Below are 17958 nucleotides of genomic sequence, written 5' to 3' on the forward strand. Positions count from 1 at the left end.
TTTTTTTAAGAGGCATGGAGAGTCTTTTGAAAATGTTATCTTTTTGACACAAGTTTTTAGAAAATGCAGAAAAAATATGTATTTTTTACACAAAGTTGTCTGTGCTTTCTCACACACAGCATGGACATACATAGAATGTCACCTAAAACACATTCTGCTACCCTCATGTGTATGGTTACACCACACGTGTGAAAGTTTTCAATGTTTGGACTGATTAGCAGCCATTGTATCTTGTGTATCACAGAAATCAACTAACACTGCATTAAAATAAGTGTACTCCAATGGTCATCTCTATATAAGTGGTTAGGGAATATAATTTAGTGTAGCATCACCTATAGTAATCCCTTTTCCTACAAGTCAAACAGGCCTAGCTTTGGTATGTGGCTGCCCCCAGGAATGCCATGTTCATTGGCTAAGAAGTACAGGAGACGAAACCAAAGGTGTGGTTCCAGGAGTGCAGCTGTCCCCAGGGGATGGCTGAAACAGGTGTCTCACAGGAACCTAGACAGCAGGATGTGATGTTCAGGTGACATGCAGAGTATGGTGAATAGACGGGCAAAGAATTGATCCAGACGGCAGGCAGAAATGTGGTCAATAAAAAGGCCAGGGTCGGTACATGCAGCAGGCAGAGGGAACACTGCACTGGTGTGGTGATGATCAGGAACATTGTTGCTGGCCGCACTGGTCTGGTGGAACTGGCACTGGTGTGGAAGGAATCAGTAACACTCTTGCCACCCGCCTTATTGCCTTAATTGTCCATGGACATCATCCCTTGCATGAGCTGTGGGTTGCACGCGCTCTGTGATCACCAATGTGATAACCGGCTGATTACAGATCGCAGTAAGGGGGCCTTACCACGTGATCAGCTTTCAGCCAATGACATCTGATCACCTGATGTAAACAGAAGATCGGTAATCTTCTTTTTTTTTTTTCTTTCCCTCATGCTGACTGCGTGAGGGGGGAAAAAAGCCAATCACCGGCTTCTGTCAGAGGGACATTGGTCAATGAAGGAGAAAATTGCCCGTTTTCAACATTTTATAACATAATTTTTTTTTTTTTTTTTTTCCCTAACAAAAAAAAAAACAGCAGTGATTAAACATCACCAAAAGACGGCTCTATTTGTGTGAAAACATTTATATAAATTTCATTTGGGTAGAATTGTTGCATGACCGCACAATTGTCATTCAAAGTGCCACAACAATGAAAGATGAAAATTTGGTCTGGGCAGGAAGGGGTATAGGTGCCCAGTAGTTAAGTGGTTAAAGTAAATGGGACGGTCGATGAGTCGACAGTGGGTCAGAGATACATTTTTATTTATTTTTTAATCGAATCCACCCTGCTGTTCATCGGTTCAGGTGTGATTCAGGTCAGAATTTTTGTCTGAATTCACACCTGAACCAGACCTAAAGACGGTCAGGACCTTTCTGCAATCCGGACCTGTGTGAACCGCCTCTATTGAGAACCGGTCACACTTGCCTGTCATGCGAATTGGGTGTGGAGAACACGTATACCAATTTGCATTCAGTATATGCGAACCCAGCCCAAAGGAAAAGTATGGCCAAAGCTATTTCGGCCCTACTTCTCCTATGGATCATAGAGGGCACTCTGTTCTGCAGTCGTTACCCGTTATCAGCTGACAGCAGGCTGAATGTTTTAAATACTACACTATCGAGCATCCCTCTTTACATCCCCCAATGTGAGGCTATCTGATACAGATACACCAGGGACACCTAAAGTGGACTTTGATGCCAAAGTAAAGATACATACCAGCAGAGCCTGAGACGTAAGGAGCCACCGGGAGATTGAAAGACACACTTATACGCTGTTACCTTACAGCGGTAAGGTAAGGGGACACCTATACCCTAATTGCACGGAGAATCAGCAACCACCTATCGGTAGCACTCCATACCAGCACCTTCACCCTGATCACTGTGCACACACAGCCATCCATCCAGCTTGCACCTTATGGACATTATCTGCACTGTGTGTTCATTGCTGATTATTTATATTTTATTGTTGCTATTTTGACTATTCATTTATTGCCTTTCAAGTGTACCTGTCACGTGAGCACATTTGCACTTTATCACCTATCTATGCACAGCGCAGCACTACTTCTACATTTATACTTACCTGGGTCTTGATACTACCTTCAGTGCTTGCTGCAGTACCCCACCTTTTAGACTTGGCCAGCGCGGGAATATCTTCATTACTCCCAAACAAAATTGACGTCCTTTTTTTCCCCCACAAATAGAGCTTTCTTTTGGTGGTATTTGTATCGCCTCCTGCGGTTTTTATAGAGCCTCCAATATTTTTTTTTTACTTTTTGCTAAAATAAATATCCCCCAAAAATATATTAAAAAAAAAAGTTTTCCTCAGTTTAGGCAGATACGTATTCTTCTACATATTTTTGGTAAAAAACAATCGCAATAAGCGTTTGGTTTGCGCAAAAGTTATAGCATCTACAAAATAGGGGACAGTTTTATGGCATTTTTATTAATAAATAATATATATATATATATATATATATATATATATATATATATATATATATATATATATATATATATATATATATATATATATATATATATATATATATATATAAAATAAAAATTCTTACTGGTAATGGCGGCGATTGGTGATTTTTATTGTGACTGCGACATTATGGCGGACACTTTTGGGACCATTGTCATTTTTACAGCGACCAGTGCTATAAAAATGCACTGATTACTGTAAAAATGTCAGTGAAGGTGTTAACCTGTAGGGGCGCTGAAGGGGTTAAGTGTGTCCTAGGGAGTGATTCTAACTGTTAGGGGCCGTGGCTATGAGTGACACGTCACTGGTCGCTGTTACCGATGACAGGGAACCATAGATCAGTGACATGTCACTAGGAAGAACGGGGAGATGTTGTGTTTACACTGACATCACCCCGTTCTTCAACTCTGTGACCTGATCGTGGGAGCTTGCGACAGGACAGCAAATTAATGTACCTGTACGCCCATTTGCCTGTCCGAGGCTTTCTGTTGACGGATATGTGTGTGCGCTGGTCCTTAAGTGGTTAACTTCTCTCAAGATCTGCTTTGCTGTGTCTGGAACAGGGTGCAGAGCACAATGTGAAATCTCAGGACTTTCTGGAGTGATAACTGCCCAGTGTTTGAAAGCTCAGACCTCAGTCAAAGGCCGTGGGTTCTGCAGTAGGATAATTAACCAAGAAGCACAGTTTTAAAGGCACCCAAGAACAAAACACTGGACTATTCTGAATGGGCCTTCTGCTAGCGCTAAACTGAATGCTATTCACTAGATCTGGAAAGAGCTGAAACATGAAGTCTGAAACAAGCACCCTTCTAACCTGAGGCAGCCGGAGCAGTTTGCTCTGGAAGAGTGGGCCAAAGTATCTATTGTTATTGCTACAGAATCACTTGTTTGCAGCGATTGCCTCAAAATAGGTTAAAGATGCTTTCATTTTTGTTAAAGTCAATTATTAAAAACATTTTGTTGAATCTAAAGTAAAATTTGTGTTACCATTTAACTCCACTTTTGTATGGAAAAAAAAATACAAATAAAGACAAAAAAGAATACAGCACATATAATTGTGACACTAATTGTAATTGAATGTTATTAAAAATTACTTTTCCTTTTCAAACTGCAGCCACTGTAACTTTCTGAGAATGCATTGCAATATGGCTACATGGAGTTGTTCTGTACAAGGAGTATGTACTGACCACTCCCCAGAAACATAAGTCAGATTTCAGGCATCCCATGCAACAAAATGTCATTTTTGGAAGGATACTTTCAATAGGAGCACGTCTAAAGGAATGCAGGCCCAGCAGATTTCCTCTAGTGCCTTGCAGCTGCACACCTGACAGTTAATTCTAAAACCACTCCCATTACACCAACTGAGTACAGAGGCACAGACATGGAATTCTTCAGAATAACAAAAGGTAGGAATCTGCAACAAAGGTTGTTCCATATCCTATCCTTGCAATGTACATGGATCACCCAGAGGGGAATGTTTTTTCCCCTCAACAAAAGTGGAGTTACGCTTTAAAGATAGTATAAACAACAATGGACGCCAGATTCATTGCTCAGTTTTTTATTTTAAACCGTACCAACACATTTTGTGTATCGGATATTTGATGATAATCGAAAATGCTTTACCTGACCAAAATAATTCAAACCACAGAGGCAATCAAATACCACCAAAAGAAAGCTCCATTTCTGGGGGAAAAAAATAGGTAAATTTTGTTTGGGAGCCACGACGCACGACCACGCAATTGCCAGTTAAAGCGACGCAGTGCCGAATTGCAAAAAGTGGCCTGGTCTTTGGCCAGCCAAATGGTCCGGGGCTTAAGTGGTTAACTTGAAAACACCAAGTCTCAGAAAGAGGCTCGGTTCTTAAGTGGTTAAGCCCTTTTACACGGCTGTCCAATCGGATCTTTTTTCCAGGCAGAGCCGTTCTGACTCGCCAGTCTTTTCTATAGTGCAGCGGATGTGAGCGGACACCCGCCACCATCTGATTCAATACTGTACACCAAAAACAGACAGATGGTGGTTCTAGTCCCCATCCGTCTGGCGGACCATTTCCATAAAATTGCCCCATAGAGGAGAGTGGGCCTGTGTCTGCTCTGCCCAGCGGAGCGGACACAGACCTGTAATCTGCCTGCTCAGCGGGGAGAGATCCCCTGCTGAGCAAGCAGCTTTCACTTAGCAGAGGCACCCACGTGAAAGGAGCCTAAGTGGGGGTAATCTTTTTCAGCAACGAAAAAATTGGGTTCAGGTGCGGCAAATTGGGTAACAATAGCTCTGGTTCACACCGGTGCAGTTTTAAAATTGCGCTACTTCAGCGCGATTTCAAAGCCGTACATCAGTGTTATTTGCACTGCTGATTTCATTGTGACTTAATTTAACAGAAATTGGTAAAAAGCAGCTCGGGAACAGTTTGTTTGTTTTTTTTTGTTTTTTTTTTAAATCGCGGTGTGAGTCACGGCAATATGAATGGTTCCATTGCTGGCAATGGGGTGTGACTTGAAATTGTCAAGTCCCATGACAAGTCGCACTGGTGTGGAAGGAGGCTTAGCCTCTGAGATCTGCTTTTCTTGGCCAACCCTGAAGGTTCCCACCAACAAAAATGAGATGTCCCCTGATTACCTAGTTTCTAGCCAAAGATCCTGTGTCGGATCATCCCTAACCACTTGCGGGAGTTGAGAGATTAAAGCGGGGGTTCACCTGAATTTTTTTTATACAGGTATTTGCACCCCCCTCCCCCCTGAAAGGTGTCAAATGTGACACCGGAGGGGGGGGGGGGGTTACGAAAAGTGGAGGTTCACTTTTGGGTGAACCTCCGCTTTAATTCGGATAGGTTTACCTAGGTATATACACATAGTATTTTCATTCATCTGCAAGGCTGAACGAAAAAATGATTGCCCTATTCTTACAAGACAGGTGGGTGGAGGAATCCTCCTTACTGTATTTGTATTCTGACCGCAAGACTGTCGGTATACACTGATCAGCACTGAAGGGGCTGATTGACTGTTTTCCAGCAGTCTCGACAAAATTCTATCTACCGATTGACTTCTGTTAGACAGGGAGCACCACACTAAGGTTGAAATTCAGCCAATTCCTGCTGCACCGGTTAAATTTGGATCTGTGTGTACCTAGCTTTTAAAGTCTGATTTTTATTTTTATTTTTTCTCCCTGAAATGCTAGTATTTGCTTGAGCTGCACTTCTTCTTATTCTAGTGACTCTCTACATATTGTAAACACAAATGCTTGGACAAGCACTCGTGTTTAACCACTTCCCACCCAGCCTATAGCAGAATGACACATTTTTTGGACCACTGACGGCTATAGAGCGATCAGTGCTATAAATATAGAAGTTGACACCTAGGGAGCGATCAAGGGGTTAAATGTGTGCCCTAACTGTATGGGGATAGGACTGACTGTGGGAGGAGACGTTCCTACTTGGGAAAACACGATATGTCTCCTCTCCCCTGACAGAACCGGGTTTTGTGTGTTTACACACACATCCCTGCGCTGGCTTTCGTCCATGCGTGTTGAGTCCCGCGATGTGCGGCTTCTAAAGGGAAAGCCGTACCTGTACAGGGTTTCGCCCAGGAGAGCCTTTGTGTCGCAGTATATCTGCATGAACCGGTTAATAAAGACACTGAACTGGTCCTAAATAACTGATCTGTTTGTGTTGGCAGCATTTGTTTTGACATAAAAATATAGACAGATGTACACAATTTACAGTCAAATTATAGATTACCCCTATTTTACTTTTGTGAATTAACGGCCCAGCGATGCGGGTGCAGGAAGGCACCGGCATTCTAACTATGGGTGCCCGGCTGTGGCTTCACAGCTAGGCGCACACTGTGTACTGTGAATAGCCTGGCAATCTTCTTGGTCCTGGACCGAGTCCCAGAAGTTTACAGGGAGGAAGGGGGGAGAGGTGAACTTCCTTCTGGAACCAGGGGAGGAAGTGGGAGCCTGTAAAAACAGGGACCCCTGCTCCTCCCCCCAAAAAATAACATGCCAAATGTGGCACGTCAGTGGGTCATCTGCACTTAAAGCAGATAGTTGCATTTTTGGGTGGAACTCCGCTTTAAGGTGGATAATTGCCTGGCTGTCACGCTGACCCACAAGCTTCAATACTTTGAGTTATTGACTCAGGAAAAGTACACAGAAAATAACTTCTAATGCCATTTCTAATTTATTCTTACCTCTTGCTTACTATGATTGTTGCCGACTGACTGAGTGAGTGAGAAACTTATATAGTGCAATACATGCAAACTGAATCGCCTCTGGGCGCTTGACACATTTTTGGGACCACCGACGGCTATACAGCGATCAGTGCTATAAATATGCACTGTTTACTGTGTAAATGTCACTGGTGGAAGAAGTTGACACTAGGGGGCGATCAAGGGGTTAAATGTGTTCCCTCCGTGTCTTCTAACTGTATGGGGATAGGACTGACTGGGGGAGGAGACGTTCCTACTTAGGAACACACGATATGTCTCCTCTCCCCTGACAGAACAGGATTTTCTGTGTTTACACACACATCCCTGTGCTGGCTAGCATAAATACTGGTCTTGCATTGCTTCAAGTCAAGGCAAAATCGTGCGGCTTTGGGGGTTGCAAGTGATAACCTAGCCTAAGCTTTGACAACAAAAAAAAAAAGACAAATTGATTGGTTTCTATGCAGAGCTGCACCAGATTTAGCGCTCTACAGTTTTAGCAAATCAACTCACAGGGGCCAAGCAAGTTGTAAGTAAAATGTCAAAGTATAGCAGTAATCACATTCTTTAAAAAAAACAAAAAAGTGGTGGGTTGGTGTTTCCCAATAGTAATTAGAAAACCATCTAAAATGGCACAAAACTAAAGCCTACGCACAGGGGCTGAATGTTGGGTGGCATAGGCCAGTTCACTGGCCGACATTTCTCTTTTGTGTGTACTGCAGCCGGTCCAAACAGAAGCCGGCTAGTTAGCATAGCGGCTGCGCATGAGCTGTTTTTTGTTTTTTTTTTCCATTTCAGCCCTACGGGGTTGAGTGAAAAAGACTAGTGTGTTCTAGGCTTTAGAATGGGCTTTAGAATGGGCTTTAGAATGGGAATTGTAAGTAAAATAGGCCTCATTTTATTTTTTGCCTATGCTGCGCGTGATTTCTTTTGGCTTCTTTACTTTAAAGATGTGCTTACACCGCTTCAAGGCATAGCATGACTGTGTTTGTGTATTGTCATTGTAATTTGCTGATGACTTTTCCTAATCCTTTTGTGAGACCTTAAGGCCCCTTTCACAAGGACGGATAGAATGGTGTTTTCTACCGCAGCTAAAAGCACACAATGCTTTCCTATGGCCCCATTCACACACAACGTTTAGCTGCGAATTAGAAAAATATAATTTAATGCGTCCAGGAGCGATTTAGCACCGCTATATGCACATAACCACAGGTAATCAGTATTTTGTGTCAACTGCGGATAGCAGCGTAAGAAAAAAAAAAACAGGAAGCACATCATAATCAAAAAAAATAAAAGGGTTGCTATGGGAATGACTACCGCAGCTAAACGCGGCCGCACGTAAATGCAGCTAATCGCAGTGCCTGGAGCCTTGAATTTCACAGAACATTTGCATGCTTTTAACTGCGGCAAAACAGTCGTCCGTCCGTGTGAAAGGCGCCTAATTCTTTCAAGCACTTTAATGAACCTGGTCAGATGTTTCTCTTTTCTGTGTAGTCTTACTAAATCCGAATTAGGGTTGTCCCGATACTGGTATCGGGACCGATTCCGAGTATTTGCGGGAGTACTTGTACTCCCGCAAATGCCCCCGATGCCTGGCCGAACACGCGCTCCCCGCCGCTACGCCGCATCCCCGCTGCCGCCGCTTAGTTAATATAGGCGGGGAACATTACAGCTTTCATTTGAATAGCTGTAGTGTTTCCCGCCGCGTGTAGACACTCCCCCTTGCTCAGGTGAACTGTCCAATCCCGAGCAAGGGGGAGTGTCTATACGCTGCGCGGCGCGAAACACTACAGCTATTCAAATAAAAGCTGTAGTGTTCCCCGCCCGTATTAACCAAGCGGCGGCGCGGCAGCATGTAGGTAAGGGGGACATGGCTGCATATGGGGGGGGACATGGCTGGATATGGGGGGGACATGGATGCAATATGTGGGGGGACATGGCTGCAATATGTGGGGGACATGGCTGCAATATGTGGGGGGACATGGCTGCAATATGTGGGGGGACATGGCTGCAATATGTGGGGGGATATGGCTGCATTTGGGGACGCATTTAAAAAAAAGCATCGGTATTCGGTATCGGCGAGTACTTGGAAAAAAAAGTATCGGTACTTGTACTCAGTCCTAAAAAAGTGGTATCGGGACAACCCTAATCCAAATGGCAAAACAAAGTACTGGGATACATATTTGTTTACCTTTTTTTTGGTATTTGGACAATCGTGTAATGTAATCCCTGTGTTTTTGTATCCTTTGTTGTGACCCGATATACAATTGAGTCCCTCTTTCATTAAAAACCTAGACAATTGAGTACTGTTCGTGATCTTTTTTTTTTTTTTTTTTTTGCACCAACATACAATTTTTCAGCACTAGCTTTCGCGGTATGTCCCCTTCTTCAAGGTCCCAGCAGTACTGATTCACTAAAGTTTTAACAGAATGTAAAAAAAAAAAAAAAAGAGACTAATAAATGTAGGTAACAATGGTAATAAAACTAGCATAGTGAGATAAGACAGAGGGAGAGCTATAGACTGGGAGGGAGATTACAGTCACAAAGGGAATTGTAAAACTGTAGGATAATGGGTAAGTAAACTAATATCTAAATTTAGGCCATTATTTTTTGTGTTTGTTTAAAAAGAAGTATTATTCTTTGGTTAAAAAGTTTTCCTTTCCTGGACAGTTCTGAAATTCCCTTTTTATTAAAACATTGAGGTCTTCTATGGTCTTTTATAGTGTCGACCATTTGTGAGAAGTGATGTCCCACAGGTGTGCAGAGACTATCTTCATGTTCATTGAAAACCTAAAAACTGTGTATGACCTTATGTGCAGTGGTGGAGATTGTTCCTCTCAGCCTAGGCATAGAAGTTATATGGCAGTTGTGAAATCTGACGACTTAAGGCTCCATTCACATTTATGCCTTGTGGAATGCATGCAATATCGCGTGCATTTGTGCGAAAATGCGTGGTGCCCTTGTTGGTGTACCGTCCATGCTTAATGGTACCCTGTCGCACAATGCCAATGCACTTGTGTTGCAATACATGTTAATAAAGTACCATGCTTTTGTGGTGAGCTGCCCCTTTTAAAAGTAAGTAAGTAAGTGCACTTCTTTAGTTCAATTTTTCTGCACAAAAACATGAACCAATGCATTGTAAAGATTCGAACATAGCCTTGCGCCTCATGCACACTGGAAGTTATAAAAACACCAGTAGCTTTCGCTGGAGAAAGCTGCAGAATGAGTTTTGTAGCGTTTTTAAACTGTTGCATTCTTTTAGCAAAACTTTCCCCCAACAAAAGCTTATGGCTCAAAAAACGATAAACCCTGAATAGCCCCATTAAGCGTTTTTACGCCTTTATCAGAGTTATTGTTTTTAACTTTTCCTAAAAACCCCACTAGTTATGGGGGGTTTTCCAGCCAGAAACGCACCTGCCAAAAAGACGCTGATAACAGCCTATATATGCATGGACAGGTGATAAAGGTGGTTGGCTAAGGTTTTAAAGATAATTCACAATTTTATAATTATACAGTATATTTGCCTACAAGGGAAGGAGGTGTCTGATGGTCATGATGCCTTGTAACTTCTCGATAATGTACGGTAGAACAATGAGAATTTAATTTTTTTTTTGCAAGGGTACATTTGTCTTGGTCAGATCTTCGCATCATACAGGTACATCTAGTGGCTGGTGAAAGTGGCATTGCCTAACATTTCCAGGGAAAAGTTGCGTGATATTTTCCCTCAGAAGCCAAGATGCCTCTTAACTGTGCAAACAACACAAATAACTTCTACATTTGTGGCAAGGTTACATTTGCATCTCAAAAGTGCAGTATGACAGCAGCGGTAAAAAGCATACCACCTGTATTTTGGATGCAAAATAGGGAATCGGGACAACAGTTTTGGGCCCTCATTATTGTTGCATTACATGTGCAACTTATCTGTCATTGGCTAAACGGGAAGAAAAGGTCCATGCCTTTTGCAGTCCCAGTGGTAGCATAGAAAATGTTACATGAAAAAACAATAAATGAATGGAAAGTTATGTTATTGGCATAAAAAAAAAGACAAATTTATAATGATTGGTGTGACACCATTCTCCAAGCGATATCACATTTTGCAGAAAAGTTTTAGAGTATAATCGCACCCCCCCCCCCCCCCCCTCAAAATTTTGAATTATTTTGATGCGATTTTTGACTTGAAGCTGTATCTTGGAAACTGGAGCCAATTAACTACATGCCGACCAGCTGCCAGCTGCTCTCGAAGCGGCCACTAGGGGCACGTGCACGCCCCCCGCTCGTCCCTGACTCCCGATCCTGTCAGGGGAGAAATGCCTGACCGTCTGTTCAATGTATGAACAGCGATCAGTCATTTCCCCTAGTGAGGCCACCCCCCCTACAGTTAGAACACACCCTGGGAACATACTTGACCCCTTCCCCGCCCCCTAGTGTTAACCCCTTCACTGCCAGTGGCATTTTTATAGTAATCCAATGCATTTTTATAGCACTGATCGCTATAAAAATGCCAATGGTCCCAAAAATGTGTCAAAAGTGTCAAGTGTTCGCTTATAATGTCGCAGTACCAAAAAAAAAATCGCTGATCGCCGTCATTACTAGTAAAAAAAAAAATATTAATAAAACTACAAAGTATTTTGTAAACGCTATAACTTTTGCACAAACCAATCAATAAACGTTTATTGCAATTTTTTATTTTATTTATTTTTTATTTTATTTTTTACGAAAAATATTTAGAAGAATGCGTATCGGCCTAAACTGAGGAAAAAAATCGTTTTTTTAGATATTTTTGGGGGATATTTATTATAGCAAAAAGTAAAAAATATTCATTTTTTTTCAAAATTGTCGCTCTATTTTTGTTTATAGCGCAAAAACTAAAAACCGCAGAGGTGATCAAATATCACCAAAAGAAAGCTCTTGTGGGGAAAAAAAGGACGCCAATTTTGTTTGGGAGCCACATTGCACGACTGCGCAATTGTCAGTTAAAACGATGTAGTGCCGAATTGCAAAAAGTGCTCTGGTCTTTGACCAGCAATATGGTCCGGGGGTTAAGTGGTTAATACTCAGGACTTAATTTTCCTTTTTATTGGTGACCTAATTCTGGTAAAATTGTAGCTACTTTAATTTCCAAGGCTTTCTCTTTGTATAACAAATCGGTGTAATTCTTGTCCCCCTGGACAGATACCGTGAAATTATCAGTACAGTGAGGGGGGAAAAAAGTATTTGATCCCCTGCTGATTTTGTATGTTTGCCCACTGACAAAGAAATGATCAGTCTATAGTTTTTAATGGTAGGTTTATTTTAACCGTGAGAGACAGCATAACAACAAAAAGATCCAGAAAAACACATTTCAAATAAGGTTATACATTTATTTGCATTTTAAGGAGTTAAATAAGTATTTGATCCCCTACAAACCCCTGGCGCCAGGCTGACTAGGGCGGCACAGCTGGGGTATCCCTATACTGTCTCCGTGCGCACCCCCACTCGGTGTGATCACGTTGGGGTGTGCCGGCCGGTAATTGAGGCCGCGACTTTGCGGGCCTTCTGGAATCTGGTGCCCTCTTGTGGTGGCCATTGGTATGACAAGACAACCAGCAATGCTAATCGGGCTTCCTCTGCCTGTTTTCACTGCCTGCCCATCTCCTTTCCTTTTACTTAGAACCCCCAAACATTATATATATTTTTTATTCTAACATCCTAGAGAATAAAATGGCAGTGGTTGCAATACTTTCTGTCACACTGTATTGCACTGGTGACAGTATGTTGTGCATTTTGTGCAATTTTTTTAAAGAATTATGACAAATTACAACTTCAAAAAACCTGCAATGCCTCCTACTAAATTTGACTGTATACATTCCAAAAAGGGGTCATTTGGGGGTATTTGTACTGTCCTGGCATTTTAGGGCCTCACGAAATCATTAGTCCATCAGTACATCAGGAATTATCAATTTTAAGAGATCTATATATACCATAATTTGTGGACTCTATAACATTCACATAGACTAAATAATATACACTGATTTGGGGGTATTTTTACAATTATTTATTTGCAAATTTTATAACAAATGGAAAAAAGCATTTTTTACAAAATGTTCGGTCTTTTTTTTTTCGTTTAGCAAAAAATACAAAACCCAGTGATGATTAAATACCACCAACAGAAAGCTCTATTTGTGTGAACAAAATGATAAGAATTTAGTTTGGGTACAGTTTTGCATGACCACGCAATTGTCATTCAAGATGCGACATTGGACATGTAAATTGCTGAGATGATATGATGTAAATGAGTGTTTTTCTTTATTCATTTTCTTTTTCTCTTTACTAAAAAAAGAGATAAAGAACAGACGTAATCTGGAGAAACATGAATAATACGCGTTCTCTTGCAAAAATCTGACTTGTTGTAAGATTATGTTGCAGCTGGATGCTGAGAGAATGACCTTGGTTTTGGAAACTGATAATGCGTTTTAGTTAATTTCAATCTAGCCTGTCAAAGATCTTATTGACAGCGTGTTGTATGTTGATGGCTCATGAAAAATTAATGAGAAGTCCTAATGCATTGCACATTCACGTGTGACAAAATGCTCTTTGGCATACGTTGCAACATAATCGAATGACAAAGTGTGAAACTGTGAATAGACTCTTAATCTCCCGTGAAAACTGTGTAATTAACTGTATTGTTAAAGAATTGTATAATTCTGCTCTATTGTATTGCGTTTTGAATTATGTTAACTTCTGATAAAGAATACGTTGTTTTTAGGTTGCTAAATGACCATGGAATCTGGTGCAGAGACTCAGCAGAGTGGAGATGCGGCTGTTACGGAAGCAGAAGCCCAACAGATGACCATACAGACCCAACCACAGATTGCAACACTAGCACAGGTATACAATGTGCAGTGAAGACACTGATGTGCCTTTACAGTTCTGGCTATCACATGTAAGCCTAGTACACATGGGCTGAATGTCGGGCGGCATTGGCCGGTTTAATACAAACCGGCCGTCATTCAGCCCATGTGTACAGCAGCCAGTCTGACAGAAGCCGTCCAGCCAGCTTCTGTCGAAGGGTCATGACCGAAAAAGGTCTGCCGACCGGCTCCCTTTCAGCGCTCTCAGCCAATGGCTGAGAGTGTTGACCAGGGTGTTCTGGTGGGGGAGCGTCCCCGTCAAAACACAATAGCACAGCAGGGAAGGTCGCTATACTATTGGATTGTTAGGACTCTGACCCGAGTTGTCAGGGGTTCTTTTTCGTTCAACACGGTGGATTAGTAGAATGTACGAGGCTTTAGGCTGCATTCCCACATAAGCTGGAATCCATTCACGACATCATTGTTTAGTGGTGCACCATGATAAAAATTCTTAACTGAAAATTCAGGATGCACTTGGCCGAAAACCATCACTGAAATGGACATTTTTTATTTTATTTTTTATATACATAATTGTATTCTAATCAACTTTTTGTTTTTTTAAGTGATTTTTGCGTTAAGAAAAAAAAAAGCTCAAGAAAAATGCATCCCTTTAACACTGGTCCGTTGCTCTTCCTTTGTGGTGTAATGCACCTCCCTATTAAATGCATTGAAAACGTGGCATTTTGATGCAGTTTTTGAGTCACATTACCTATGAGAATCATTGCAAAACCACATGCGTTTTTCAGTGGCCCATATCTGCACTTTATTTTTTTTTATTGCCAAAATTCCGATAACCTTATTTTTGGCCGATAATTTACAGTGGACACTATATCAGTGCAGCCCTAGATTACACTACACTACTGTGTGTGGTCACCAATGATCGCGTGATACCTGGGCCAATCGTAGTACTGTAGCATTACAATAGTAAACAATGAGTCATGAATGAAAGCCATTCATGACAGTTTAAACAATTGTTACAGTAATTCTCACTATAACAAGCAATCCCAAAAAAAAAAAAACATCCCTTATCAACCCCCCAAAGTAGTACAGTGACACTATGGTGGCATTGAACTATTCTAATGAGATATAACAAAATGATAATTACAGTGCTGACTCGATGATATAAATTGTTCTTTGTGAAAATTTGTGCACAATATTTATAGAATATTTTGGTTAAAAATATTTTTATGTATAAAGAAATCTAACGGTGTAATGACTAAAAAGTTCTCATCACCAATATGATTTTTCCAAGTGTAAAAAAATCTTTGATCTAAAGTGACCACCATCACTAATACAGGAAAACGCACTTACAGGAAGTGTGTGCCCATTTCGCTACAAGACCAGGCAAAAACCATCTTGTATTAATTCTGAAGATCTTCCAAACGGGTGCAGTCCCCGTCAAGACTTTACCTCCACTGCGGTCCTCTCCCCTTTCAGCGGTTAGATTTCATAGCTAGACTAAAATGAACAAAAAAACAGGCTCCCATAGTGTAGTATCTTAAACATCCAAATGTATTTGACACAAGTAATCAAGGTACTTGCAAATGCTGTTTAAGCAAGCATGAGCTTAGAATCGAGCATATAGATGTGTAGGCAAAGATTTGCAGAGAAGCCACTGTCCACCAGCCACTTCAATCTATCCCAATTCACAAAAATGGCAAAAGGGGATGCACCTTATCCCAATACCTGCATGATGGATCTCTATACACGCCAATCTGTGGTAATTGGCAGCGTCAAAGCACTTTTGCACACATTCAGACCACTGACAGTTGTGTTTCACAAGGAGAGACAAAATTGCAAACCTTAACTAAATCCCTGCAGGATGGATCCCTCTACATGGCAGTTACAGTGATCACCATTGTCTATCCACTTTATGTAATAATCTAACCACCTACAGCCATGTTACATCAAACCAAACAATGTTACAATTTTTTTATTAAATCAACAAGCATATTGACTCTCTCATAGCTGTGTTCTGCATTAAATTATAAAAGGATACCCCAACATAACACAATCCTATAAAATAAAAAATGTATTTTTATAAAATTAAGAATTTATGCATAGGATTAAAATACCAATAGACACATTCTGAATATATATATATTTCACTCATGGTTAGTGTGTGGCTGAAGCCAGTTATTATCGGTCAACTGTGTTTACTCTTTTTAAATCCTCACAAAACTACCCAAATCACCCTGATCAAAAGTTTACATACCCTGGTGATTTTGGCCTGATAACATGCACACTAGTTGACACAAAGGTGGTTTGAATGGCTAAGGTAACCATCCTCACCTGTGGTGTGTGTGTGTGTGTGTGTGTGTGTAGAGTCAATGAGTTTCTGGATTCCTGACACACCCTTGCATTTTTCATCCAGTGCTGCACTGATGTTTCTGGATTCTGAGTCATGAGGAAAGCAAATGAAATGTCAAAGGATCTGCGGGAAAAGGTAGTTGAACTGTATAAAACAGGAAAGGGATATAAAAAGATATGTTCAAACTCTAATTAAGAATTGGAAAATAAGGGGTTCTGTTGAAACCAAACCACGGTCAGGTAGACCAACTAAAATTTCAGCCACAACTGCCAGGAAAATTGTTCGGGATGCAAAGAAAAACACCACAAATAACTTCAAGAGAAATACAGGACTCTCTGAAAACATATGTGGTGTGGCTGTTTCAAGATGCACAAAATTAAGCTTTTTGGCCTCAACCATAAACGCTACATTTGGAGAGGAGTCAACAAGGCCTATAATGAAAGGTACACCATTACTACTATGAAACACGGAGGTGGATCGCTGATGTTTTGGGGATGTGTAAGCTACAAAGGCATAGGAAATTTGGTCAAAATTGATGGCAAGATGAATGCAGTATGTTATCAAAAATACTGGAGGAACATTTGCATTCATCAGCCAGGAAGCTGCGCATGGGACGTACTTGGACATCCCAACATGACAATTATCCAAAACACAAGGCCAAGTCGACCTGTCATTGGCTTCAACAGAATAAAGTGAAGGTTCTGGAGTGGCCACCTCAGTCTCCTGACCTCCAATATTATTGAGCCACTCTGGGAAGATGTCAAATTTGCAGTTCATGCAAGACAGCCCAAGAATTGGAGGCTTTTTGCCAAAGGAATGGGCATCTTTACCATCTGAGAAGATAAAGAGCCTCATCCACAAATACCACAAAAGACTTCAAGCTGTCATTGATGTTAAAGGGGGGAATACACGGTATTAAGAACTGGTGTATGTAAATATTTGATCAGGGTCATTTAGGTAGTTTGTGTTGTCATTATGATTTAAAAAGGGTAAACACAGTTGATTTTGATAATAAATGGCTTCAGCCAAACACTAACCATGAGTGAAAGAAATTTTTTTGTGTTTATTATTCATATTCTCTGAAAAATGGCCAAAAAATCATATTCTGCCAGGGTATGTGTGTGTACACACACACACACACATTTTTATCATATCGCCAAAAATATAACCCCTCCCCTATCATTATCCATACAATTTAACACATATAATACAAATACATTGTATAAAACATATTGAAGTATTCAATCTTCCAAAAATCAATCGCATACAGTACAGACCAAAAGTTTGGACACCTTCTCATTCAAAGAGTGTTCTTTATTTTCATGACTATGAAAATTGTAGATTCACACTGAAGGCAACAAAACTATGAATTAACACATGTGGAATTATACATAACAAAAAAGTGTGAAACAACAAACTATATTTCATATTCTAGGTTCTTCAAAGTAGCCACCTTTTGCTTTGATTACTGCTTGGCACACTCGTGGCATTCTCTTGATGAGCTTCAAGAGGTAGTCACCTGGCACAGCACCCCATCACTCTCCTTCTTGGTCAAATAGCCCTTACACAGCCTGCAGGTGTGTTTGGGGTCATTGTCCTGTTGAAAAATAAATGATGGTCCAACTAAATGCAAACCGGATGGAATAGCATGCTGCTGCAAGATGTTGTGGTAGCCATGCTGGTTCAGTATGCCTTCAATTTTTGAATAAATCCCCAACAATGTCACCAGCAAAGCACCCCCACACCATCACACCTCCTCCTCCATGCTTCACGGTGGAAACCAGGCATGTAGAGTCCATCCGTTCACCTTTTCTGCGTCGCACAAAGACACGGGGGTTGGAACCAAAGATCTCAAGTTTGGATTCATCAGACCAAAGCACAGATTTCCACTGGTCTAATGTCCATTCCTTGTGTTCTTTAGCCCAAACAAGTCTCTTCTGCTTGTTGCCTTTCTTTAGCAGTGGTTTCCTAGCAGATATTCTACCATGAAGGCCTGATTCACACAGTCTCCTCTTAACAGTTC

The 17958-nt window shown here is 41.1% G+C and overlaps 1 protein-coding gene across 2 annotated transcripts in view; it reads left to right on the forward strand.

Moving 5' to 3' along the window:
- Positions 1-17958, forward strand: part of CREB1 (cAMP responsive element binding protein 1) — a 71555-nt gene that overhangs the window by 36500 nt on the left and 17097 nt on the right. Inside the window, exon 2 of one of the 2 annotated variants that reach the window (XM_040357369.1) lies at positions 13480-13601. The exons of the other annotated variant lie outside the window; for it this stretch is intronic. Coding sequence (XP_040213303.1) covers positions 13488-13601 — 114 coding nt within the window. The 5' untranslated portion in view covers positions 13480-13487. The remainder of the gene's footprint in view (positions 1-13479; positions 13602-17958) is intronic. 2 annotated transcript variants of the gene reach the window in all.

Source organism: Rana temporaria, chromosome 6 (genome assembly GCF_905171775.1).
Source record: "Rana temporaria chromosome 6, aRanTem1.1, whole genome shotgun sequence".
NCBI lineage: Eukaryota > Metazoa > Chordata > Amphibia > Anura > Ranidae > Rana > Rana temporaria.